This window comes from Caloenas nicobarica, chromosome 11 (genome assembly GCF_036013445.1).
Source record: "Caloenas nicobarica isolate bCalNic1 chromosome 11, bCalNic1.hap1, whole genome shotgun sequence".
NCBI classification, from domain to species: Eukaryota; Metazoa; Chordata; class Aves; order Columbiformes; family Columbidae; genus Caloenas; species Caloenas nicobarica.
This window is the reverse complement of record NC_088255.1, coordinates 20521152-20548926: the sequence shown is the minus strand read 5'-3', so window position 1 is coordinate 20548926 and position 27775 is coordinate 20521152. Positions and strand designations below refer to the sequence as shown.

Here is a 27775-nt window from a genome sequence, read left to right as displayed (position 1 = left end):
TGAGGGAAAAGAGGCTACAGACTGTTCCTACATACGATACTGCTCAGGACCTACATCTCCAGACCAGCCAGCCCTGGCATGAAACGCTATAAAGATTAAAACCCCCGTAATGCTTACTGTGCAAGCAGAAACCAAGGAAGGTGTTGGTAGAGCAGAAGATCTGGAGATGCAGAAATCTTGACCTGGCCTTGTAAGCCGGACACAGGGAGGATTGCCAGGCTGGAGCAACCAGAAAGACTCTGGTGGTATCTCCATGACTTCAGAACACTCATGCACTTTTTTAAAGTATTTTAAGTGTGGCACTCTCAGGTTCTGAGACATCAAACATTCAAAAGGAAACATCAGTGAGACCTGGCAAGCTTCTTCTGGACCAGCACATAGATCTGGCACATAGTGGTAGGTCAAGTATAGTGACAATAATTTGTTTTCTAAAGGAAACTGTCCACAAATATCTTGAGGAGGGCAGAGAGGAACAAAGAGCAGAGGGTTACAGAATCCTCACTGGAAATTAAGCAGACAGCAAGGACAGGCCTGCAAAGAGCTGCCTGAAGCAAATGATGCCAAGGGAGATAGAGCCGACTCTTGATATAGACTCACATCCCCTTCTGAAGGCATCCCATGGACAGACAGACATGCTGTGGAGAGACAGACATCCCGAGTCTCTCTCTAACTCCTCTGCCCAAAGCCCAACAGTCCATCGTCTCTCTTGGATAACAGCTTCTTTCTGCTATTTGATTGTTCACAAGGTTTGTGCTACACCAGCCTGTGCTACACTGCTGGATATTTTCTAACTCAATCCTAAATGAAGGTGTACGGTAGAAGGATGGTTAGAGTTCAACAATATCTAGGTTTAGTTTTACCTTTCTACTTTAAAAATTGCCTAGGAAATTACATTTTTATAAAACCCAAGTTATTTAAGTTGCAGAATCGGGCACTTAAGAAGTTAAGAAATGCCAGATGTCCGTACAACCTTACTCCTGTCCCTCTTTGATATGCTCCATGATATACTCTTTACATGACCACATCCTCAAACATTCCACAGGAACCCTGCCTTATTGAGTGCACGGGGTAGAGGCACAGGGGAACAGAATTAATGTTGCATAGGCAACTGTAAATCTGGTATTTCCCAACCTTCAAGTGCTTGATTTTGCAACATGAGAAAGATTCTTAATTTATTTTTGTATCCAATAAATAAAATGGTGTATTGGTTGCCTTGCTGACAAACCGATTCCCCCACAGGTGACTCTTACACAACCTCAGAAAAATCAAGACCAGCTGTCCACACACTTGTAAGACTCAAACGCATGTCTGCATTTTAAATTTAATAATATAAATAATAACCATAGGTGTTACTCAAACCTTGCAAAATTCTACTACCCGGTCATGTGGAGCAGGCCATTCTTTTCTTGGTGAGTGAACAAAATACCAATCTTTTCATGAGTAAGCAAGCAGATTCTGCAACTTAGCTGGTACACTTTTAAGACAAGTTTATTCTATTGCGTTAATCCATATGTTGTGTCAGTCAAACATCACCACACTTTTCTCAGTTCTCTTTAACAGAAATGGTATTTGTTTAATGAGCATACAGCCCTTGCTTCCCCTTGCCCCACTAAGCTCCTCAAACCCTTTTACTCAAAAACTAAACAAGAACCAACAAATAAATGCATCTTTTATATTCCCACTTTACAGTGCATTTTAACTAGTGAATGTGCTGTGCACTTTTATTCACCTGATTGCCTTCATCTCTGTATTATTGCTGTATTTAGCATACCATCAGCAGCCAAGCAGAACCAAACAAACTCATGTTCAGACTTCAAAGCAGGGAAAATATTAATTGTGGCGTCTGCACGTTTACAGTAGCTGGAGTGACATCCAGCACTTGTCCCACTGGAGCCCCGGCAGGTCCTGCAGACACAGCCCTGCTCGCCACAGCCAGCTCCCAAACACCTTTCACTGCACAGTTTGGTCTTGTTACTCACTTTCTGCCCATATTAGACTGTATCAGTCACCCAGAAAGTGTCATTGCCTGGTTCATGCCGTGTTTTACTTGCTGTCCTGCTGCAACTACAGTGCCACTACATGAAAACAGCAGATGAAACATTAGCCCAAGCCAACAAAACATCCTTTATCTAGAAGTAAGTTACATGGAAGAATCTAATTATCTGAACAGGTAACATATTTATTTCTCTTTGTTCCTAGTGGCATTGCAACCATGCAACAGAAAATTCAAGGAATGGTATTTCTGTGGCAAATATTTTAAGTACAGCGCGCAGACATAACTCTGCAAAATGAATTCTGGTATTACTGATATCTGGAAAGGATTGAGTGGGAATAAAAGTACCAGTGTTGCTCACACACGATCCCCTACTCGAGAATCTTTCTGTACAGGAATACTCTGGCCCTCCCATATGAACCTACCACCTTCCCAAGCAAAGAAAACCTCCCCAGAAGTCCAACTCCACCACACTGGATGTTCCTATTTTCTCATGGGCAAATTCATTTTTCCTCCTTCAGCACTTCGGTTAACTATGTGGCTGAGCTACTACAAACTTGACACAGTCTGGAAACTAAATCTTGGTGTTTTCACTCATAAAAAGCCATAAGGAATTAAGAGACAAAATATGGCTGATAAATGTTAAAATAAAAAAGTCATTTTCACAACTGCTGCTTTTCAAAATGTCTGGCTCCCTAAAGGATAGTCTGGGTCATTGCTGGTCATCAACAAATTTAAATACTATTTTCTCAGGCTTCTTACAGTTACTCACTAGCGCTGATCTCCACAATATCTCATCCTTCTTCTGAAAGGCCAGAAGGACCTGTTGAGCAATGGTGCCAAAGACTTTCCGTTTGAACACTCAGGTAATGCACTTGCTCTGACACAGCTCTTGTTATCCTACTGTAAGAGAAAAAACAAGTTTTAAAAGATGCTGAAAGATAAGATTTTTCTCTTCCATTCAGGCTTCAGAAGAGATGCTCTGATAAGAATCTTGATAACTTGCCCTGCTTTCACACCTTGCTCCTGCCACAATGCTTGTCTCCTTGGGGACACTTGGATCACACTAGTATTCAAACAATTAGTAACACGTTGTTATTAAGCAGCAAGTGATTCTTCCATCCTCCAGAAGCTCAACATGCTAAGTGATGGCCTCGGTCCCCATGAGAACCAGTTCAATAAGAAAACTCACGATCCAGCAAGCCACAAAACTTGGGAACGGGGGCTATGAATGAAACCAGGCCACCCCAGGGCTTGGACACACAGAACCGCTGAAGAAACAAGCACAATATGATAACCATCGAATAAGTAAAGCCTAAGAGCAAGATAAATAATGAGAAAAATACATTTATAAGTTTGAAATACACAGGGAAAATTCATTCTTCTTAGTGTCAGAGGAACACAGAGAAAGCATCTTTAGGAAGGACAAGCCCATTCTCATAGGAAAACATTCTGCTGTGCTTAAAATGGGAAACAATCAGAGCTGAGCCACGCAGATATTTTTTCACTACACAAGTTTGAAAGTGCAGAAGGTGCAACTTGTGCCATACGAGCAAGGAGAGAGTTTTCCTTCTCCTTTTGTTTCAGCCACAGAGCTACTGATTTACGAGCATCCTTGACAATAGGACCCTGTAACAACCATCCCAAGATAAATCCTGGTTGTGCAAACACTTTCAAAACAGGCAGAACATCTGAGTCACACAGGAAAGAATGATGCACTTCTACGGTCTGCCTTTTCGGTTGAAAGTTACTGCACTCAACCTGTATGTCCGCAGAAGCCTAAGAGCAAATAACGTGACAAATATAAAGGATTTATCCCAGGAACCAACTATCGACTTTGTGAGTCAGACTGGAATTAGTCTGCAATGCTGCATAGAGCTAAAATTCAGAGAGGAAGATATTCCAGAGATGGTGTGAGGATTATTAAGAGTCTCTCTGCCCACAAACAAAGAGCTGACTGGTGAGCAGCCTGTCCCCAGGAACACAAGACCAAGGACAACAGTTGCTTTTTATCTCCATAATTTGCTTGTCCCCCACTCCAGGGGCTGCTGACCTGCCACCGTTCAGCAAACCCACATTCACAGCCACCACACACCGATTCGGAGGGATCAACTTTCTTCACAGCACCTCATCTGCCTGGTTTTCACCAAGACTCCCACATCATAACTCCTTAAAGCGACGCTGGTGTTCACAATAGCGCTCTCAGCCCTGCTTTTACCTTTTTATCAGTACAAGTCACTTGTTGCCAGCTGAGCACTTTTTCCTACCCAAAAAACATTTGTCAGGCAGCCAAGGTTTTGCAAAAATAAAGTGTCTGGAGGGCAACAGACTCTGCCTCCACGTAACCACACCAAAAGATGCTTTTGACAGAAACTTCCTTCCACTGAACTTTCTCTCCCGTCTCAAGTCCTTTCTGCAAGAGAACACTAGAGTCATATTTCACATCATTTTTAAATCATCAAGTTAGGCAAATATAAACCTTTGCCAGCGCCCTCTTGGTTCTGCAGGAATGGCAGATTCTGATTTTCCTTAAAACTAACCCCCATAAAGACTTGAACCTCCAACCAAATCTGGTCTAAAGCATAACAGGTGCATCCATACGGTCCTGCAACAGCTCAAAGACATGATATAAAACCCTCACTCCAGTTTGAATCATGCAATTTTCATAACCAAGGGGCAATCCCAGCACAGACTCCAAAATGCCCCATCCTGGTTAGAAGCAAGTACCCCTAGACAACACTAGCTTAACCAAGACAAGCAGATGATAAATGTTTTAAAGTCAAATTTCTCATATACTACAGTAATACATCACTAAAAATAAAAATAACCAGCAGCTAAATAAGCCAAGATATGAAGAGAGAGGCTCAAGGATACGCTGCAGACAGAAATTCGAGGATCCTGGTGGACAACAGCACTAAGGCTCCGATTCTTTCTCTCCCAGAGCTCCACTTGAGACTCGGCATTAAAGACGAAGATACCAAAGGGAAACAGTGAGCAATACAAAAGTACAAGGGTACTCGAATTTTTGTGGAAAATTCACTGTCGCTGAGCAGACAAGAAAAACCAGGAAGTTTGGGCGTGACTTTCCACTAAAACGTACTAATTCAAGACTGTTTGCTACAGTATATATGATTTTTTTTTTACCTTTTTAAAATATGGTCTTTACCTAGTTCATAGATTCAATTTCTACATGAAATAGCAAAAATGTCACACCTGCTCCTAGAGAGCCAAAAAGTCTTTGAGAACAAATGTTCGTCTTTTATTAAAAAACAAACCTTAAAATCCAGGAGGGTGCCGTACACAGGGGCACAGAAGCACCGTGATGCTGAAACGTAATGACATTACAATTCCTGCTATTCCATCAGCGCTCTGAAATTAATCAGAATAGGCACAAAAAGCCAAACCGTAAATGCCTGATTTCTCCTGGGCAAACTGCTAGTTAAACTGCAGGGAATTTATTTTAATTCTAGCAGCAAGCTGGGGGGTGCTTGGAAGAGCCCACATCAGATGAGCTGCGATGTTTTACAGGCAGGTACTAGTGAATTCCACCGCATCCCAGATCCGAGAGCGTTTCCAGCCCGTGCCGCACCAGGACAGCGGCCGGTCCGTGACAGCCTCCCTCTCTCCCAGCCTTTCAGGAAACCACGAAGCTGATTTTCCTCAGCAGTGTTGTCCAGAGAAAAAGTTCACTTCTCCTGAAGGTACCATGTATTTTTTAATTATTACTATTTTTTATACCTCCCCAGGGAAGGTGAGGAGGGGGGAGCTTCCTTGCTTGACAGAGAAAGACATTTTCCTGTCTCGGTGCCAAGAACAGACACCCTAAATCCAGCGATTCTAATCTCCAGCCATCCATCAGCAGCAGGGTGGGACCAGCTGATTCACATTTTCTATTAGCTGGCGACTTTGTGTGCTAAAATAAGTTACTGTACCACCCAATTGTTCCTGCTGCTCTCGGCTCTGTAAAGCACAGACTTAATAGGAGGTACCTCAATTAGTGCTGTAATCCATTCCCAACGGGCACAACCCTCTTGCCACCAGCTCTCCCAAGTCTCCGTGTGCCCCCGTGATTTTACACCATCAGATTTTCTTACCCCGTTTGCTCCACTATCCTTTCGGAAAGCCGTCATGGAAAATACCAGTTTGGAATATCTACAGGAGGCAGAATCCAAGAAAAACCTGCCCTGCAGACAGTCTATTCAACGGCAACTGTTCATTTGCAGGCAATTAGCACTAATACAGAAAGTGATCAAAGCTCATACACAGGGCACACTGTGGGACAGATAAAGACAGCATCAAATAATAAAAACGCCCAGCTCTGTAGTTTAAAAAGGCATGGGAAGATATCAAAACCGTTCACCAATAGATCAGCCTAATAAGTTACTCTGTTTGCCAAATACTAAATAACCCATATTCATTGGTTATTTTCTGGGCCAGAAAACATACGTAATTTGATTAACATTATTCCATTATTTACACAGTAAAATCAATAGCAGAATAAGTAAACTGGCAAAGGATTTGAAAATAACGCTAAATAAAGATAATTAAAAATGTATGACCAAGGCTAAGAGCAAACTCTGTTATCCCAGTCAGACCACTCACACAACTGGTACTCCGCATGTTTCCAACCCCCATAGACCAGTGCCGTACACTGGGAGCAAAAATAGAGAATAATAGAGATAGCAATGTAATAACGCCAACCGCTATAGACAGTGTATCTATCCATACTGAAGGGATGGTACCAAAAAAAGCCAATTAAACTTTTACTGTAGATGCTAACTCCTCCAGAAATCACCTTTATTTTCTGCCACAATGAGGCGCGTCAATACATACATTATAGCAGATTAACACCCGTGCAACATGGAAACAACACACGTTAATCAAAGCTCCAAGTTCTACATTTCATGAGCTTGATCCCAGCTTCAGATTCTACAGCTCTGTAAGGCATCTTGTGGGAGATTCTTTTTGCCTACCAAAACGTGTGTTAATAATTAAGGTTCTTATGTAATAAAATGTAAAAATGCATAAAAGAATTAATAGTATTCTCTGTGTTATTTACTCTAACACTAGTTCCCATTTGTCTTTACACTGTCTCCACATTTCCCCATGTGCTGCAGAATAACTGTGCAATACATGTCAACGGAAAGCTGGAAGTTTTGTCAACTGGGAACAGATGAGCCACTTGGGAAAGTGAACAAACAAAACCAGTTTGCAGGAAGAACAGAGTTGCTACACATCAAAACCATCAGTGGAAATTACTCAACACCGCACTGAACTGAATAAACTGGTCACTTTTAAGCAGAGATTTCTGACTGACTGCAAACAGACGAGATGTAATACGCTAGGTATACAAACATAAGCAAAATGTGTATAAAGACTCTGGAACACAACAGTGAAAATTCTGTAGCCCATCGATATATGTCCTTAACACAGAACAAATATTTCCTTTTCCCCATGTATAGCAAAGAGACACCTTACCCTTTCAACTTGTCCTTCTTTGTGCTTCAGTTTGTACACCTTCAGCTTTGGAAGGAAAGTCTCCGTGTAGTTCTTGTCCTCCGTACCTTGGAGCAGCACCCCGTGGAACGCCAACCTGCAGGTGTTTGCATGAATATCGGTGTCCAGCTTGGAGCCGATCACAAGGCACAGTTTAGGACAAGTGACGGGTTTTTCAAACTCCAGCAAAGCCCACTGTTGTCTTGGGAGCTGGACTTCTCCTGCCTGCTCGTTCTCTTTGCCCCCCTTCGAAGAATTTGAGTCCTTGGACAAATATTCCTCTTGATAAAGATAATCTTTGTCAAAATCAAAAGCATTTTCTTGAATTTCTTCATTGAAGTCAGCAGGGGCTGGACTGAAAAACATCACTCTGCCCATAACTGTTTCATGGCCAACTGTGATATGGAACTTGGCCTTAGTCTGAAGAGCTCCTCGAAAATATTGGATTTTCTTCAGGGAAATTATCGCAGCGTGGATGGTGTGAAGCGATTCTGGGGTGCAAATGAGGCCTCGTTCTAGCAGTTTGGGATCAAACTGGGTTACGCAGATACCTACTCTGTCACCCTGCATAGCGTAAGTCACAGGAGTATGGAACATCTGCATGGACTTGACTTTCTTTGTCACCTAATGATGAAAAAGCAAGGAAAAAAAAGTGATTAATTGCACGACTGCATCACAAGCACAAAGCCACACATCACACCCTGCTCTCTTCTAAAGATGATCTATAAGAGTTCGCAATTCAAAAAGCTACAAGTGAACAGACTAAGAACATACCCCATCATTTAGAATTCCCACACATTTAAGTTTTACCTTATTCCACTTCTGTTCGGAGACTGTACGATAACCATGGGCACAATCACAATCACACAATCACATATCATCTGTGCTGTGATACCGACATACTACCTGCAAACCAACAGCTATACCTACACCGTGGAGTAGTTCACTTCATAGTCTCCCTCTAAGCACCTGCACCACCAGGATGGCTCCTGTTGGTGCCTTTCCTGATGGTCCTCAGAGTCTCCAGTGCGACTTCAAGCAAAGTCTTGGATCCTGACTAATTCTCTTTCAGACAACAGTATCCTAATTAAAAACCACCGTGAAAATTTACAGAATCACGTGAAATAAAGCTTTTTCAAGCCAAGCCAAGCAGATTATCTGTGCTGGCCCCAATTATCTCATGGGAGACCAGCCTCCCCCTGCTGTGCTCACCCAGGGTGTTAAGAATCACACAATTTCTTTGTAGCTGGGTCTGGCTGTCAGGCAGGTCTGCTTGTCCTCAGACACGTGAAGGGAAAGATCCCGCATTCCTGAACCTACTGAAAAAATCAGTACTTCATGCTGATGTACCCAGCACCTTGCAGGTGATTTAATCAGCCCATCTATATTTGTTTTAAACGTAAACAGGTTTTCCCCTTATATTCATGGTATCTACTAATGCATCTAAAGTTCCCATAAACATATGCAAGGAGGGAAGAACAGCAAACTGGAAGAACACATTCAAGACCATTCTTTTTTTCCTATGTGTTCTCAGTACTGGAATCAACTCTCAAAGGAGCGTGCAGCACAGCGTCTTAACCAACCATAAACTCTTCCAAGAGCACAACCTACATAGGAATTAGAACGTGACCCGAACAACGCTACGAGTGCACTAGGCGGTGGGGGGGTGGGTTAGATCACACGAGACCCCAGCTGGAATTGCATCTCCCTCCAAAAGGTCAGACGCGGAACCGCGGAGAAGTGAATCAGGAGCTGATCTGCGCCCACCGGATCGAGTAACAGGAGCCAGAGCAGCTTTAAATCACCAGCGTCCTGTTCGCCGAGCAGACCACAAACATCAGCCCAGTATTTCATCCCTTTTCACTGACCCTGACTGACAGAGACATTCATCTGCATTTTAAAATGCTCCAAATGTAGAGTTTTTCTTCAAGAGACTGAAGTACATAAGTAAAATTCATCTTTGTTTTGTCTGGCACCCAAAAGGATGCAACTGGCCCCCACTATTAGATTTGTTCCTCTTACACATACCCAGTTTCCCCGTGTAAGGGATCCCCACAAGTTACAGCTCTAAACTTTCACACATTTTCTTTAGCTTTACAGCACTAGAAATTTCAAGTAGGGAGTCGGGGCCGGATGACTCAAGTCCGCCCATCTACCAAAAGAATGCTGTTAAATGATTTCGAGCATTCTGTCCTGCGCAATAGGAATTCCTAATCAAGACCAGCTACTACCACCAATATTTTTGTCATTTCTTTGCATTTATTTCGAGCACCCAATTTTTGTCCTCAAAACGCTGGCTGTAAAACAACTTCCATCTTGCCCATGAAAACAGTGCAAGGCCCATTTTAGCAATTCACTAAACAGAGACACATTTTGTTCTTATTTTGAGAAATTAGGCATTTAGACCCAGAAAGAAATTGAACAATATTGAGTGCAATTTTAAAGAGCCAGACTTTATTGCACACAAAACACATAGGTAAACACTGATACCTTGGATGCCATTATAAAACTTCCTACAAACTTTGCAAAGAAATTCACTCACATTTTGTTTTCTAATAATGGTGCAAGGAAACTGATTCTACCTCACCACATAAATCGAGAGGCACGTGTCGAAACCTTACATCATTTGCAAATGGATTTGCTTCACTTTTTAAATTCTATTTGTATAATCACATTAATGTTCCTAAAGCATTATGTAAATGTCTATATAAAATGGTGAGAAAAAAGTTTGTGTTCAAATGCAGATTAAAAAAAAATGCAAAACAGAAATCAAAAGCACCCAAACAGTTCAGCCTTTGAGATAAACAAATGTATTTAATACAAGAAGAGAACCTGTTGTTCAAAGTCCAAAAGAAAAGCCCACTAAGATTTTCAAAGCAGTTTAGTATGGACTAATAGAAAACAGGATACAGAAAGAGTCCACTAATGACTTTTTCCCCTGATATGTCAGAGCTGCTTTTTCTTTATTTATCCAACTTCCATTAAGTTATCAACCATATGCCATTGCTCAGAGCTTCTTCAGATAAGAACCCAGCCACCCTGCTGTCTCCCAATGCTGGGAGCACATCTTTCCGATCGGGAAGATACCGCAACCAAACTTCCCTGTAATACCGAGGAGAAACTGCAAAGTTAGAATCATTAGTCTCAATAATCTATTAGAGAAAACAGTGATTATAAATGCAGGATTTATAAAAGGAGTATTACATATGTATTACAAAAAAGACACGCCCACAAATGGAGTGGACTCAAACCAGTTAAAAATAAAAGGTCACACCTCAGAGCCGAGCTGCGAAGAGCCACATCTTTAAACTTGCATCCAAGGAAGACGAGGAACTGAGGTGAAGAAAACATGATTTCAGCCCCGAGGTTTAGAAATACCCCAAGAGCAAACCTGCCTGAATCAGCACCCAAACAAAAACCACCCTAAGAGGCACAAACTGACCATACATCACAGCAAAGCGCCAAATACAAGAAACATCTTAATATCCTCCAGTCAAAGCGCTTCCCTTCTACCAGAGGGGCACCAAACTCAGGCCCAACTGCAGGACCAAAGCGCACCCCAGGTCAGCTTTGGAAAGCGAGGACTCCTTTCCTCCCTGTTACTATAAGCCAAAAAAAAAAAAAAAAAAAAAAAATCAAGAACAAGGTATCTCATCTTCCTGCTTCCAGCACCATCTCTTGGTGATCAGCAGATGTCAAGCGACACTGCCAAGAACTGCAGCCCACTCGTCGGAAAGGCTACCACCACTTTCAGTTTTCAGCCAACCTGTGTCTAAGCACATATACTGAGACAAAGCAAAGCTCCAATTCGGATATAAGACTGCTCTTACATGTAAGCAGATCTTTTCATAAATTATCTTCTAGACGTGCAGCACGTTGAATTCTTTGCTTTATGAGGGATGACGATTCACAAGCAAAACTGGCTCCTATAGATGAGTGTTTAGCAAGGACGGCAAACCGCTGCTGCTTAGAAGTGTCCAAAGGAGCCCTTGGCACAAGACAGCAACAATGAGCACTAAGAAATCATGAGTCAATCCTCCGTCCACATCATCCAAATAAAAAAATCTTTTAGTTTAAAAATTCATATATGGAATATTTTCTTAATTCTCCAACACGCCTTTGCACTTCATAGAATCATAGAATCTTTTTGGTTGGACGAGACCCTTAAGATCAAGTCCAACCATAACCTAAATCTAGCACTAAGCCACATCTCTAGGAGCCTCATTTACGTGCCTTTTGAACACCTTCAGGGATGGTGACTCCACGTCACATCTCAACGAAAATCGTGAAACGTTAGTTCCAGTTCTTCAACCAGGATTTCAGAACAGCATCCAACGGAGATAAGACCAGAGCTGTCAATAGTACGTTGTTGAACAGCAGCCACACGATGAAAACTGCCCGCGGCTCAGGTTGTGGAAACCCATCTCTTCTGAGGCAACATCACAAAGGCAACCAGGACCAACTACAAAGAGCAAAAGCCTCAAATAGTCAGAAGTAATTCCAAGTTTGTGGGTGCCACCAAGGTCATGTGGTTGAGTAACAATTTTCTGAAAGCTCTTGAATATTTCTAGAATCTATTATTTATCCATGGCATCACTTTGCCTCCAGGGGGGAAAGGAACATACCATCTGGAAGAAAAAAAAAACCTATTTCACATAGACTGATTCTTTTAACTTAACTTTTAAGTGCTGTTTATAAGGCCATTCACCATATGACCACTGTGGTGCCCATGTAATGCCAGATGCATTCTATGAGATTTTATTCAATATATTCATCCTCCTGATAAAACACCACCATAGCCTGAAGAGCCTGCACTGTACCGCTGGAATAAAGCAACATAAAAGGGGATATTATAAAATCCCTTTAGCTTATTTCCTTTCACAGCACCTAAAATATGGCTCTGCACCCAGTAAATAAAGCAGCAGGTCAATGATCTTACTCTCACGCTGCTCTGCTTTAACACTGTAATTTTAATTTAAATTACGTGCATGCTATATTCGTGCACACAAACACAAATCAAAAATTAGCAAGTATTAAAATTAAGAATTTGCACATAAAGTTAAGTGACCCTCTGTGCCTCTGCATCCTCCTGTAGCCTTTACGCATATAATCTCAGGGGTTTTTTTCAACAGAACCTAATCCATCCCATGCACAGGCTGGACAAAGTTCACCAAATGACAAAACTATCCTCTACTTATTTTATTCTTGTGACTGAACTGACTTGAATTCACTATTTACTGTAAACCCTCAAATTGACACTGTATTGCTTGTATGCTGTCTTACTGGAGTATTTATTTGATCAACTCCAGTAATCTTGTCACCCTTGTGACATAACATGGCATCACACCTCACTGCAGATGAAAAACTCAACTGCATCCTTTATCACAATCCAAATTCTCAAGAAGGACCCAGTGTTCACTTGTTGAAAACAAAAGGCTAATTTTCCAGAATATTTATCATAGAATCATTTGGTTGGAAAAAGACCCTCAAGACTGAGTCCAGCCATTAACCCAACACTGTCACTAAACCATGTCCTTAAGAACCTCATCTATCATTTCACAGCAATTTCTGCCTTCGCAGCAGAGTTTCCAACAGTCTCAACCACTTGAGCCAGTTTCCAACTCGCACAAAAATCCCCCGAATCCAACCCAAACCCCAGCTTCCACAAGAAGATGCTGTGAGAGATGTTCCCCAAGCCTTCCTAAAGTCATGACTCTTCCCATCTCTACATTTCACTATAGAGGACAATAAGGCTGCTCAGCTGTGATTGACCCTCGTGGTATTTCCCAGTAATTACATGTTTTTATACGCTCTTTGGCTTCCACCTCTTCCATCTCCTCCTCTGCCTGGGATTCACAAGGGGAACACCAAGAGCACCAAGTTCCACTGCACCTTGATCATCCTCTTGTAGATTTGGGGAATCTTCTGACGTAGGGGAGGGACCACATCCCCTTTTAGTCCTCTGGCCAACAGAGCATGAGAGCTGGAGACATTGAACGTTTGGGGTGATGAAGAGACGCCCACAGCCCAAGGACGTGTGGAAAGAAGCAGAAGCCAGACACCTACTCAATATCCTTTCATCTTCAAATAACTAAAGTCTCTCATTTTTTTGTAACCAAAACAAGAATCTTAAGGTGTCAAGTACCCTGGCATTAAGTGGCACCACTTGTGCCATCCATCACTACCGATAAAGTAGGTATCTTAAAACCATAACATAATAAATGACAAGTTCAGCCAGAAAGTATCTAGGCAGAGAACGCCAGACCCATAGTAAAACCATGACACAGAATAAGCTTAACGTTGACAAGTTAATTAAAATTTCTGCAACTTATCAAAAAATATTTCAATAAAACATTTTTCAAAGAAAAAAAAAATCCAAAAAAGGAGTCAAACCAATGCAAAATTATAGGTTAAAGCACAGCCGTCTGGAATTTTGTTCTTCCAAGACAATGAAGCGAATTATTTTTTCCAAATAGATTTAGGTTTAGAACAATAAGAATACTTTTATCTGAAGACTTCAAAGTCACATGCAAAAGAATATATCACAGTAAACACAGGGTTGAAGGTTTTATAGAAGAACTTCTACTAGGATTTTTTTCCTTCTTCTTTAAAAGAAATTTGTTTACTACCAGCCTTTGAAAAGCACAAAAAGGAGGAAACTATAGAGTAAAGAAGTAAAACTTCTACATGTAATGAACATTTTGAGCTTTGTGAGAAGGATGGTTTGGGTAGAATGTGCGACATGTAGCCCAATGCGAGTAATATTATATCTCAAATAAAAATCAGCCCATGAATATACATAATCCAAAAGGTAATTCTCCCAATCTCTGAAATGTAATGGAGCCACTCTAGATCACTGAGGCATGAATATTTGCCGTATTCAGGCTTTACTGCTCTCGATCTGGGTTCAATTTTGCAAATTAAAATGAAGGCTCTGTGGATAGAGAGATTAAAGAAGAGCATCCCCAGGCCTGCCTGTTTCCTTGGTGTGGTAGCACTGATCTGGTTACCCTTCTGTTAGGTTATTTCTTTTTACTTAATGGAGTAGGTCAAAAGCAATTGAGAGTGGAAAGAGAAGGTCATTACTGGGTCATAACCTTGGAGTTAAAGGCTCACTAAGGAAAACAAACACAGAGTGAACATAAAGCTGCATTTAAAAATAAAACCTGGAATGAAAAATAATATTTTCAGCTCTTTTTGCTTCTATTTTGACAGGTCGAGGGGAAAAATAAGAACAAAGTTCTTTTGCTCGTGTCTTTCTCATGAACAAAATTCTTCTGTCTCTTCTCTAAAACAAACTTGTTATATAGAAGCCACAATTTACACTAAATGAAACAAAGGTGATGAATAATAACAGAGATCTGGTAGGCTTCATTAGCTGTGGCAAACGTTAACATTAATCGTGATGTTTTGTACATTTTCTAGGAAATACGTGGAATATAAACGAAAAGGCACCTTAGTGCCATGCAGCAAACACAAGTACGCACGTCAGTACAGATCAAACGATACAGTACCTACCAGTGAATTCCTTGCACTAATTACAATCAAAACAAAGGCTACCTCTGCTATAAGGAGAGAGGAAAAAAAATAATTCATTGCTATCAGACAAGTATTTTTGCAATAATCCTTTTTATGAAATAAAAAACAATTGGTGTAAAAAATCTTCATAGATTGTTCCTTGAGGTAGGATTTTTGGTGGCAAATTGAGAGTTCAACTGGTAAGCAATTTCTAATATTAGTAACAGTGAAAGATTAGAAGAATAAGTTTATATCCTCTGCACTGTATATTTTCCAAATCTCAGCAGTTGAGTCTAAAGAACAAATGGATTTATCCCAACCACCTTGGCAAATCATACTAGGCTAATTAAGGGACAACACAGCACAAAGTTTGATAGAGCAAAACCACATTCTAATGCACAGACGCATGGTAAAAAAAAAAAAGTCATATTTACAGTAATGATTCCAATTAATTCATTCACATGCAGCTGGGGAAGAAGAAACAAAAAAATGGAAGAGAAAAGTTGAGGCAAGAATTAAGAGACTGCATCTCTCAGAACTGGAAATAGAGCCAAAACGTAGCGGGCATCAGCTAGCAAAACCATTTACCATCTAGAGGTGCCACGAGATCTCTTATGAAATAAGAAATTCATACGTTTTTGCCTCTGAGCTACATCCTGGTACCAAAGGGTTACTGTGCTTTGAAATGTTCACCAACAGCCTTGCTAAACATTTAATATTTTTCTTTCTGCTTTCTTCAAGGCCCCAGATGTGTTCTTGCAGATCAAAAGAGACCAACTTATAAAGTTAAACGAAATCAAGGGCTTTTGTTCCGAGGCATCGTTGCTGAACTAATTATTCCTGGATGTTGTTTAATGAAATAGCGGTGCCATATATTAAAACAGTTAACAGGATGAGTTGCTTGAGTTATAGGAAAGGTCTGATCCGGGATTATAAATTTAAGGTTTTCTTCAAAGGAGATGAAACAAACTACTCAAAACTCCCCAGTCCTTTCTGTCACTGCAAGACTGAAATAAAGGAACCCAAAAATGTACGAAAGCTGAAATATCATTCTACATATTTACCCTTCCCTGAATGATAGAGAACTAAAGATGGGGGAGTTCAAAAAACTCCCGAGATTCTTTGAGGTGGGGAAATGAAGATCTACGTTATCCCGTCTATTCCCCAAAGGCTACAAAGCTCAAGTTAAATATCAGTAACGTCTTAGGAGAAGCTTCATTTTAGATGTACATACGCAAAACAAGAAAGGACTCCCATCTTAAACAACCGAATGCAAATAGTTACCAGAGTCATTATTAAGCATTTTTAATAATGGGATAAAAACAAAAAAAAGCAGGAGGAAGGTAAGTAAAGAACTATTCCAACATCAAATTCTTAGTAGAATTAGATCTTCTACATTATTCCACAGCCCCCAACCACACCAATGTTTTTAGTAAAATGCTTATTTAACTATACAATTACCTTACTGAGAGAAACAAAAGACTCTCAAAATCCCTAAGGACATCTCAGACTAGGAAGGCAACTTTTCAGAACCAGGGCTCTTCTACATTCAGACAATAAACACTTCACTTCCCCACCGATAGTCTCTCCTGTGTTTGTATTTTACAGCCTGACACCAGACTACCCAACACTTGACACCTAATTAACAGACCGAGGAGCTGGAGGTCCATATATTGATCACACTAAATGGGATTAGTGCGAAATAAAAAGTTCAAAGGGTCTTGACCAAACTTCACCGCGGCCCAGCTGTGACAGCTGCTATGAATTTGTGGATCCAACGCCCCACGTTGTTATTAAGCCGGGTCTGGCGCTCCAGAGCGTGCGGTAGCCGGCGAGATCACCGAGGTTCACCCAACAATGTCGGGCTCTGTAACTGTAGTGACTGACCGCGGAAAGAAATCCCCGCGCTTGTTTGCATAGGTCTTTTTGATTAACTCACCAAAAGGGTCCCTCACCTCCGCTACAACATGCACTTACAGACGTAGAGCTGTGACTTCTTTGCCTCTCAAGGATTTGTTAACTTGCTACAGGAAAGCTGCCCAATTTGGGAAAAAAAAAATTAGGTTTGATTATAGAAGAAATAATTCCCAATACATGCTGCAAGCATACCTGGTATATTCTGAAAACCACAGCCAGGAGCTGTATTCGAACAACAGAACCCCAAACTATTATCTTTACACACATTTTCTACTTGCCAAAACCCCTCAGCTGTCAGCAGGCGAATAAATATTTCTACATTTTACACACATGCTCCCGCCCTTTTTAGTGGAAGTCCTGCTGATGTGTTTTAAACCTTCATCAAGCTCCAAAGAAATTACAACGAACACCAACATATTTCAGAGTTTCTAAGTACCTGTGCAAATCCATTTCCTATTTAAAACATTTTCCAGTATCAAGCACCAGACACCTGCGGGGAGAGAACGAGCAGAGACGTGCAGGTACCACTGACACAGTGAATATTCAACAGGATTCTCTCAGCAAAATATTCAGGATAAACTATGAACAAAATGCAATTTTGCTCTTGTTGGTGCTCTTATTTCTCAACATTCTTCTCAAAAAACAAACTGGCGTTTGCTGTCATCTCTAAGGGTAAAGTTACACAGATATCAGCATTTCTCTCAGTGCAAATCAATGCTGAACCTGGACTGTATATCCAGAATTCTCTTAAATACAGCAAAAAGCACTGGTCTTCCTACATCACAAGCTTATGTTCTCTTTATTCTAAAATATGTATTAATATTCTTCTACAGTAAATATAAATACAAAAGTTACTCATCACAGCAAGACTGCAAGATTTGATTACTTGCAGTTTTAGGAGACTGAACTAAGATATAATTTCGGATGCACCCTCCAGTCCTGTATTTTACACATTTTTTGGGCTCAATTCAAATAGGTTGAAAAGAAAATATAATTTTATTGGAAGCGGCTGGGTACTTTTATTTAGGAAGAAAAATGTCCAACTAGAAAAGCCTACAGTAAGTCAGAAGTGAAGCGGAAACTAAGAACTGATCATATTCAAAAGAAAAACGTCAATGTTAGAAACTTGTGCTGCCACAGCCAGTGTTGATTAGAGGAAATGAAGTCAGCTGGTACAACTGGTTGAAGTTTTTTCACTGTCTTTCAACAGGAGGAGTGGGAGAAAGATAATTTAAACACGGATGAGGCCAAAGATAAACAGAAAAATAAGAAAAGCTTTTAACTTGGCCAGTAAGCCAAGTTTCCAAAGTCACTCTAAGTAGATGCTCCGAACCAAAGAGACTTTGCTTCAAGAATCAGTGAAACAAAAGTGAGCAAAAAAATGAAAATACATGCAATACTTAAGCTACATTTTTATACCACCGACTATATTCTGTGTGTGACAGATGTACATTTCATTATCCTTCAAAGTTAGATTTCTTTATTAGATTTAGAGGAAAAAATAATTTTTCAAATGAAGTTTAATAGACAAAGCAGCTGCCATTAGAAACTTAACATTTTCATTTTTCTGTCTTTGCTAAAAGGCGAAACGATATTGTACCACTGGCATATTCTCCGTTCAGTCAGCATCATCATTTCTTACCTCCCTTTTGTATACCATATGACAGATTTTCCTCCTTTTTATGCGAAAGGCAAGTACCACTTACTGCCTATGTTATTTTTATTCTATTAAAGTGGGATAAATTGCACACTGTTTGGAAAACATTCCGCCTCCTTATTTTTCTAAAGATATTATTTTAAATCCCCAAAGATGTTAATATTTAACAAAAGCATAGGGTTAGCCTATGAGAATATCAAGTCTGACATGTTATCTAAGGCAAAGGCTTATTTCAGTTGCTTCAGAAGAAAACCATGAAACGCCAGTACCTCACCAACTGTGCAATAATGAAAATAAAATTGTAATTAATTCCGATCAAACCCTCCATAGTGGATTCCAATTACTGTGCTCACAGAAGAAGTAAAAACATTGACAAGATATAACACCATTTTTTCTGATAAAGCGGTGAACAACGCTGCAGAAAACCTTTCGCAGATGTAAATCTACAAAGAAAACCAGGTTCCCACTCAAACTTTATTCTTTTTAGTCTTGTTAGACTCCCTGGTATACAAAGGGCTGAGCTCTTGCTCTGCACAGAGACGAGGGCACAAAAAGGGGATGTTAATATGAGGTTTAGCAGCAAATAAATAGCTTTGCTGTTACAAATTTCAGTAGAAACGTCAGTAGTTAAACTTAGCAGGCTTTGTGGTTTAATATCCATTCAGCACAAGTAATTTTTCTACAAGCCTTTAGCTCCATCTACTGACTTTTAATATTAAAAATAATTGATAAGGCTGAAAACTTTCATGCTTTTGGAACACTTAAGTCCTCTCCGGTTTTGTAAGTGTGGTTCAAAATATATCACTAAATACCCCAAGTGTGCGGTCTGGTAATTTTGTCGGTTAAAATTATCTTGGAGCAACACCACACCAGCTCAGAGAAGGTACCTGAGCGAGCCTGGCATGCACAAGGCTAAACTAATCCTAATGCGAAGACTGGCTGGAATCGGGTTTAAGCAACAGGCACAATTCTGGATGTTTATGTCACAGAATCACACCGCAATTAAGTCCAAATCTGAGAGGGGAGATTCCAAGCAGATTAATAAAAGGAACTGAAGATCCGGAACACGACCCTGTGTGTTCGGCACCTGCCGCTGCCTCCAGCTTCTCCCATTTTCACCGAGACATCTGCTTCACAGAAACTGAAGCTGCTTGTATTTATGAACAAAAACACAATAAAAAAGTACTCTGAAGGTTCAAAACCCCCAAGATTTGGCTGTTCCAGCTCTGATTTATTTTTTATTCTTGCAGAATTCTGATCATTATCAGAGCACCACAAACCCAAACTAGATAGAATTTCCACACAAAAAATTACATATGAGAAATGCATCTAATATGCTCTTTAAATATAGCAGGGGAAAGTCTTAGAATCAAAAATAAAATTAAAAAAACCAACAGTTCTAGTACTTCATTGACTTTTTGACTTTTTTTTTTTTTTTTTTTTTACAGTTGAACGATTAAATCCATCACTAAATAAAGGCAGCCTGATTTACATGAACACTGAGCTCTCATGGCTGCAAATTCTTTGAGTGTTAATTGGGATAATCAGCATCTCTGACAATCTCTTTTCCTTTATGATGTCAACTTTCAGTACCTGTACTAGAAAAATCTAACAGAAAAAACCTCCCCCACAAAAAAACCCCAACATGCCAGGTTTCCAAACCTTCCCGTGTCACCTCTCTGTGCGCAAACCAAATTCTACTTGCTACCACTGCTACCTGTGGGGAAGATTTTTTTTTTTAAAAAACCTGCTATTCATAGATTTTATATCAACTTACTGAAGTCTTAATAGTTTACTTCCAAACACAGGTTAAAAAAAAATGGAAACAATTATTTTGCAAAGGGACTTAAACATGAAATGAAGTCTTAACTGTGTTAGAGCTGAGATTAAACAGAATCTGAACCAGACCCTAAGCTCACTCTCTATCACAAAGGTGTGAAGAAAGCTCATCTTCATAGCTTTGTAGAACAAAAAAACCCCACTTTTCTGAAAGGAAAATATAAACCCCCCCCTCTTGCGTAGATAGCACATACCACAGATCCTGTAGTTTCCCAAAAGCTTATTTGAAAGCTATTAAATGTTTATCACGTCTCTTTCAGAGCTGAGACTGAAGCTAAGGAACTCATTACAAAAGCCATTACTTTTAAAAACACACAAATTCAAATTCTGAACAGATTCCTATGAAATGTTAACAGTATATAAAACATCAGGGAGACATAAGATTCATTTCTACATGGTCATGCTCAGATATAGGTACAGGTCAAATAGGTTCAAAATTATACTTATGCAAAGGTTCACGTTGGGACAAATTATCACCATACAATTTGAGTTTTAGAGACATAATAAGGAAAACTTACAAACATAATCACATTTAAACATAAATGTAACCTTCTACAAATTTGATTTTACGTATAGAGGAAAAAAAGCAAGAAAACAAGCATGCATATTGCAAAGCACTGTGTATAATTATCAAAAATTTAATCCCATCAATGTATTTTCTCTGTCGAAGTTTATCTAAATCCTGACCCAAGTAAAAAGCCCCGGTCGGTGCCAGTGGAGCTGGATGACACTGAATAAATGAAAGGCAGGATTAAAACTTCATTGCTGAGCTGATCAAACGGGACCTCTGTCCATCCGCGGGGACAACAACGTCATGGGAAACAAAGAGCAATAACATCACGTTTCATTCGCAGAGTTACACCCGCCGTGCCAGAAAAACTTTAATGTTATGGATTCAAAATAACATTAACTCAGCCCACTACGCGTTGTGGATCTCTGATGGTATGTTTTCACAACTGTTTGTAATGTACACGTCAGCCGGCCTAAGTCTTTCTTGTGAGTCACAGCACAACCACAAAACTAGGCCCAAATGTTCGTTTTCCTTTCTCCCCCACCCCATTTAAGTCTGATGTAAAAATTTCTTTGCCCATCTCTTTCCATATATGAACGTTCAAAACATCTTTCCAATAATAATCAGCTTCACACAACCCTCACGGGCAAGAATTAGAATAACTCTTAAAAAAAACCAACAAAAAACCACCACAAACAGAAATTGATCACGCTTTTCTTTTTTTCTAGTCAAAAATAGTCAAGGAAACTTGTGGGTGGAAAAAAAGGCAAAAAAGCACCCCCAAACACGAAATTTTTTTTTAACTTTTTGTCCTACAAAAGTGTTTGGCTACAAATCTTGGAACTTTTGCCAAACCTGTTAGCATGTGCTGCAGGAAAAGCAGACGCATCATGAGTTCTACCAACTTCGAGATTTCCACGGTTTTCCCGCTATTTAGGGAGCTGCCTGCCAGAGAAATATTAACACATCAGAATAAATCATGTTGAACTTTAACCTTGTGTAGCATCTCAGGCATTAAGGACCTACCCAAGATACTTCAGAACCTCTAAACCCAAGTCATCAAGTAGCCTTTGACAAGACTGGAATGAAGTATTAATTTGAGGGTCCTTGCCATCTTTACATAAATATATATATATATATCTAGTATAATCATTTCTCCCCAAACAACAGCATCACATCAACAGCAGAAAAACAATATTTGAAATAGAAATGCACATCATACAAAACATTGCTCTTATTTAATCACCACCTGACTCTTATTCTCTCCTAAAACTCAACGCAAGGTAGTCCAGGGTGGGATTTTGCGTTTTATTTTATTTTTACAGATTTGTATACCTTCCTTGCATTTAGACTAAACTAACTGGTGTTGCTTTGTGTTGACTCAAGGCCAAACTGGGCATTTACTTTAGTCTTATTGAACATTCATTTCAACCCTTTACCAAAAACACATACTTTCAAATTTCCCTGACAATCCTCTTGTCTGTGGTTTTGTTCTGAGCATTTGTGGTATACCTGCACATTCCTCACTCCCTGAAGACTTTGAATTATTGTCACCTAATCTCCACAAGCAGGATCAATGTCTTCAACTATGCAAAGAAAATACCACACTAATAATATCCACATTTCAAAACTGAAGCGATTTATAATGGCACATATTTTTAACTTGCACCAGCACTTAGCTTGTTGCAGTCCTATGTACCAGGTGCTGCACGAGACAAAAACCTCTTCTAGGGATGATCAGCATAAAAGTCTATAGAGATTCATTATATAATGAATATAATATTAAGCAAAAGCAACTACAATATAGTAACTAAAATGAAGAAAACAAAATCAAAGTGGTTCGATGAATACTGAGGAAGAGCGGAAAAATCTTGAAAAGTTGTGTGTGAGGTTTCAGAAACTTAAGTGACAAACTTCTGAATTATTTTTAGTACCTCTATCTTTTTCTGTTGAAGAAAATAAAAATTAATGTCTGTCTACATAACAGCATCATTGCTTCCATTGAGTTAAACTGTTCTCGTGGCCGATTTCTGCCACCTAAACTGAACAAGGAGCGAGTCCATCTCTGCTGTTCTTCAGTAGAATCTCTTACCCTATATATAGAATATATCTTTAAAACAGGTTGCCCATATAAAGACAAGTCAACTACTACATCTAACTTTTAAATCTAACTTTTACAAAGGCCTGATAGTTTTTAAGTCTACAACTTAAGCATTTAAAGATGTAGTAGCTACAGTGACTCTTTAGAAAGGCTATTTGACCTTTCCTTGTGATTTCTAAAGTGTGAAACATTTATTCTTGATTACATATTCATTAGAGGAGAAAGAAGCCAACTGCGTTTTATGGCATAGGCTTTCAAGCTAATCTTTACAACCACAAAGAGTGTGGACGTTTGTGCTTTTCATTTCAGAGAGTTGCAAAAGAAAAATCTGTATCCAGGCATTCATATCACGTTCAGAGTTCTATGTGGGCAGATACATAATTATATTACTCCAGCTGATACTGTAAATATTGGCTCTCTCTAGTATTACTTTTTCTTTCATTTCAAACAGCACCAGCTATTATAATATAGAGTTACGGGAATACTCTCCTGAAGAGATGTATCTTACATTTAGTTTCAACAACACATTCGTGATTTGACATTCTTGTCACAGGGATACGACAACAGGTTCAGGTGATGAGCTGAACAAACACTTTAAGAGCAAAGTCAGTCCTCATGTAATTTTCATAGTAGTAACAAAGATTAAAACTTAAGAGTTTTAAAAATGGGGTCATCTCAAGAACACAAAGCACAGGGCATGAAATCCAGAGAACTTGATATGGTGTTACAGTAATATTCAGGAAAGTATTCACTTAATAGACTAATTAGAGATTCCTGGGGACTTCTGCACTAGTCCATTTTCTTCTGCCTTTTGGTCCAACTTAGAAGCTTATCTTCAACAGTCTTGGTTAAATAACATTGTCAATATTCAGATTTTTTTTTTTTTTTTTTTTTTTTTTGCTAATGTCTGGATCTAAGCAGAACTTTATAATATATGGACTGTGGCTTAGTTAAAGCAGCACTTGCTGAATTGTTCTGCTTCTTAAAAGCCTGATCAAATGAGAAATTCTGCTGTATATGGATGACCACAGAAGAACAGAAAGTGACATTCTCTTCTTTCTTTCTGGTTACTGAAATTTTGCCAAAGCCTCCAGCACTTAAACTTAAATATTTAAAACATGCTAGTTACTCACTGCCCTAACTAAGCCTACTTACACTAAAGTTACATTCACAACAGGAATGCAATGTGAAAGTATGTTTACCATACAGGAATCTACCTTCCCAATTACTATTCAAGCGTTCCACTGAGATTCCTGCTCAAACAGTATGTGTACGTGCATGTGGGTCTGTTTTCAATTGAACTGAACCAAGAACAACTCTACCTGATAAATTAAAAGAAATAAAAATAAAGTCGATGACCTGGCAGCAGCAACGCTTAAGCAAACAAGTTGCGCAAACACAAACCAGCCATCCTTTGCTTTAAAAAGTTATCATAAAGTTTAAACAAAAAGGCATTTAGATGGAGGTTTATGGTTACTATAGCGATGTCCATTAACTTAGTTTCAAACTAACATTGAACCCCAGGGTACACAAAAACCCAAGAATGCAACACTGGGTCACTGGGGCAGCAACTGCTTGATGGGAAACACGTTACCTACCAAGTCCCATGATAACACGCACGGGTTTCTGCAGTTGGATCCAGTCTTGGTCCAAGTCACCTTAAAACCTTTCTCCTCCCATTGTTTACAGTGCCTGCTTTAGATGGCTCCAGGACTCCTTTTCTAACTATAAATGCAAGGCATTTAGCCCTAGGAAAACAACAGCTGGCATATCCTGTAGGGGAGGTACTGGAACCTGCTGCTTCATCTTCAGAAACTGCCCCTCTCCAGCTTCAGCCTATGGAAACAAGTTCAAAAATACAACCCCAAGGTTCCTCATTTGACTCTGGTGCTAGTTCCGAGCAGCAGGGCTCTCAAGCCAAGATGTACTCCAGGGGAAGGAAGGATACACAACTGCATCGTTATTCAAAATTGCAACAGCAGCTGAGAAAAAGCAGGGAGACAAAAAAGTTCCTTAGATCTATGGTGTTAGTAGAAAAGATCACTCACTCTGAAGAGCAGATCTTGACACTGGGGAAGAAGCTAGAAGTAAAGAAAGATGGAAACAGGCAGGAGAAGAAGTAGAATGAGAAGATGAGGGAAGTTAAAGCAATAGAGAGAAATCCAAATGTCAGATGTCTCATTGTTTATCTGATGTTTGGTTTCCTTTTCAACTTTGGAGTCGCACACCTACACATTGCTTTATTCTTAAATATGTTGCTGTACTGAAGCCAAATTGCTCACTAATAACATACAAGAACATGTTCCATTTCTCCAGTTGTGGCAACTCTTTGGTCATGGGATCCTGAGCTTTTCCATCAGATCCAGCAACCCAGTGCATTGGTAATTCCCAAAGAGCTACAGAATACGGAGCATTGTAGACTACACGTGGAAGTCACGCCTGCCAGCAGGACACACGAGTCAGGAGAGCACACGAATGTGCCACACCAGTGGGGAGAACACCTACGGACATGGGGGAGCGCACGTGGTCACGAGTCAAACTGTCACACTCCAGTACCAGGACCAAGCTCAGAATGACTATTTTTCCTGCTGGCCCATCGCTTCCCTCTTTTTTCAGCTCAGTTTCTTTCCTGCCTTGTATTTCTGTAACAATTTCCTTCAGCTTTTCTAACAGTTCTCACGAGACAAATGATTTACAGAAATCTGGATGGAAAAGATGTAATTTGATTTACCTAAGGAAAAAGAAAAATCAGTCATATCAAATAAAAATATGATGTTCATCTCATAGTATTTTCATCTGCTCAGAGCTGAGATGATCCTGTATCTCTTTTTCATTTGGAACCCCATTGATTTGGGTACTACTTCTTAGGCAATAACAACTCTCTGAGCTTTCTAACTAATAAGGAAAAATTATCTGCATGGCAATAGCACAAAATACACACTTTGAATTATTTCATGCCTTAACCACAACCAGTCAGCATTGTAGATAACCCTGGACAGGCAATGGGCATCCCAGAAATTCTGCAGAAGTGAGTCTGCCTTGGAGGACAGTCCTGTTTCCAGCAATGCTGCACTTCCACGTGGAGCCTGGACCCCAAACAGCCACCTAAAGATGGTTTAAGTGGATAGAATTAATGCAGAAATTACACACAAATCTCTTTTCAGGCCCACTATAGGGAGAAACTTGTATACTTGTAATTTTTCTAGTCTGTAAGAAGTCAATCTCTAGCTGGCTGGGTGCACAGGTTACATCTAGACCTCCATGGATTTTAGTATTTGAAGAGTTAATTGGCCAGCACTGACTGGGCCACTTTTCTGCCTCCAGAGATCACATTAGACACACAAGCTCCCAAAACGCAGTGTATGGTTTGGATTAGCACTGCTCAGGTTGGCCGCTCTCCCCTGGCCGCCGGCCCTCCTGCTCTGACCAAGGAGAAAAACATTTAAAACCCCACGATACATTTCCAGCTGCCTTTCTATTATGTCTTATCCCTGGTCCTGAATACAACAAACCTTAATGCACAAAGTCCTTTACCTTGCTCCCTCTTTTTACTGTCCCTACACGATGCTCAATAAAAAATTGCCAGCGATATGAACTAAACCACTGTACTTCAGTAACAAGTAGGGAAAAAAAAAGCAACACACAAACATCTTCCTGAGCATTTTTATACCTGAACCTTTTTAAAGTCTAAAGTTAACTAGATTTTTTTTGTTAAACTACAAAAATTAAAATGGATTCTGCTCTTTGGGGTCTTGGTGTGGGGTTTTGTTGGTTGGTTGTGGGTTTGTGGGCTTTTTAGTTTTTAAGGGAAAGATATTGGTTGGTTTGTTTTGGGGTTTTTTGTGGTTTTTTGGTTGGTTGGGGTTTTAAGTGTGAACTCAAACAGATATTAAAAAAACCACCAAAAAAAAAGCCACACAGTAAAAAGTTACCAAACCATACATTGAAAGTAAGGGAACTGGTCTTTAGAAAGAGCTCAGCATCTGCTACTATTATTCTCTCAAGAGATCGGAGCCAAAAAGACTTGAGAAGTTTTTATTGCCAGATCTAAATTTCATTCCACAGGCACTGGATCAGGCCTTTAATCCTTTACTTAACCACAAAGAACTGTGCTGAGGAGTTTAATTCTTCCAAAACAACTGATAATATCCTAAATGTTGAAAGCAGAGTAGTTTCCAGTATAAGCCAAATCCTGCATGTTTTGCTTTTAAGTAAATGCCACAGCAGACGCAAAACCAGTCGGATTCATACTGATGTTTTCTAGGAAAGGAGAAAATCTTCAAAAAACACAACCCATGCTTTAGAAGTGGCAGACAAAGAAACAATTTAATACTTGTACTGAATTAAACCGCATGTATAACATTATGTGTGTATGTTTAATTTATTGATTTAGGATTTAAGATTCTTGTATTTTATCACCCACATATTTTAATATGTATTTTGAACTGCCTTTTCGTTATTTTATCTGTTACACTTAATTGATTCTTTCCCCTCACCACAATTTTCTGAACTGCTTCTTCTTCCCAGCATTTCAATAAAAGAATTTGTTCAAGGCGAGCTGGACTCCTTCCCCAGCAGATGAACCGTAGCACTTTAAAAGGCTGTTTATATGAGTATCGGGCAAGAAAAATCCAAAAAGCAGTGGAACAAACAGCATTCAGCCATACTCAGAAAAGTTAACAAGTGTTCTATCTATTTGCAGTGCAAAAACAGTCAAGATATCCTGAAAATTGGAAGGGCTAT

The 27775-nt window shown here is 39.7% G+C and overlaps 1 protein-coding gene across 1 annotated transcript in view; it reads right to left on the bottom strand.

The window, feature by feature from the left end:
- EEFSEC (eukaryotic elongation factor, selenocysteine-tRNA specific) overlaps positions 1 to 27775 on the bottom strand; it is a 111919-nt gene that overhangs the window by 45824 nt on the left and 38320 nt on the right. The window contains exon 5 of the mRNA XM_065642914.1: positions 7472 to 8113. Within this exon, the coding sequence (XP_065498986.1) occupies positions 7472 to 8113 (642 nt within the window). The remainder of the gene's footprint in view (positions 1 to 7471; positions 8114 to 27775) is intronic.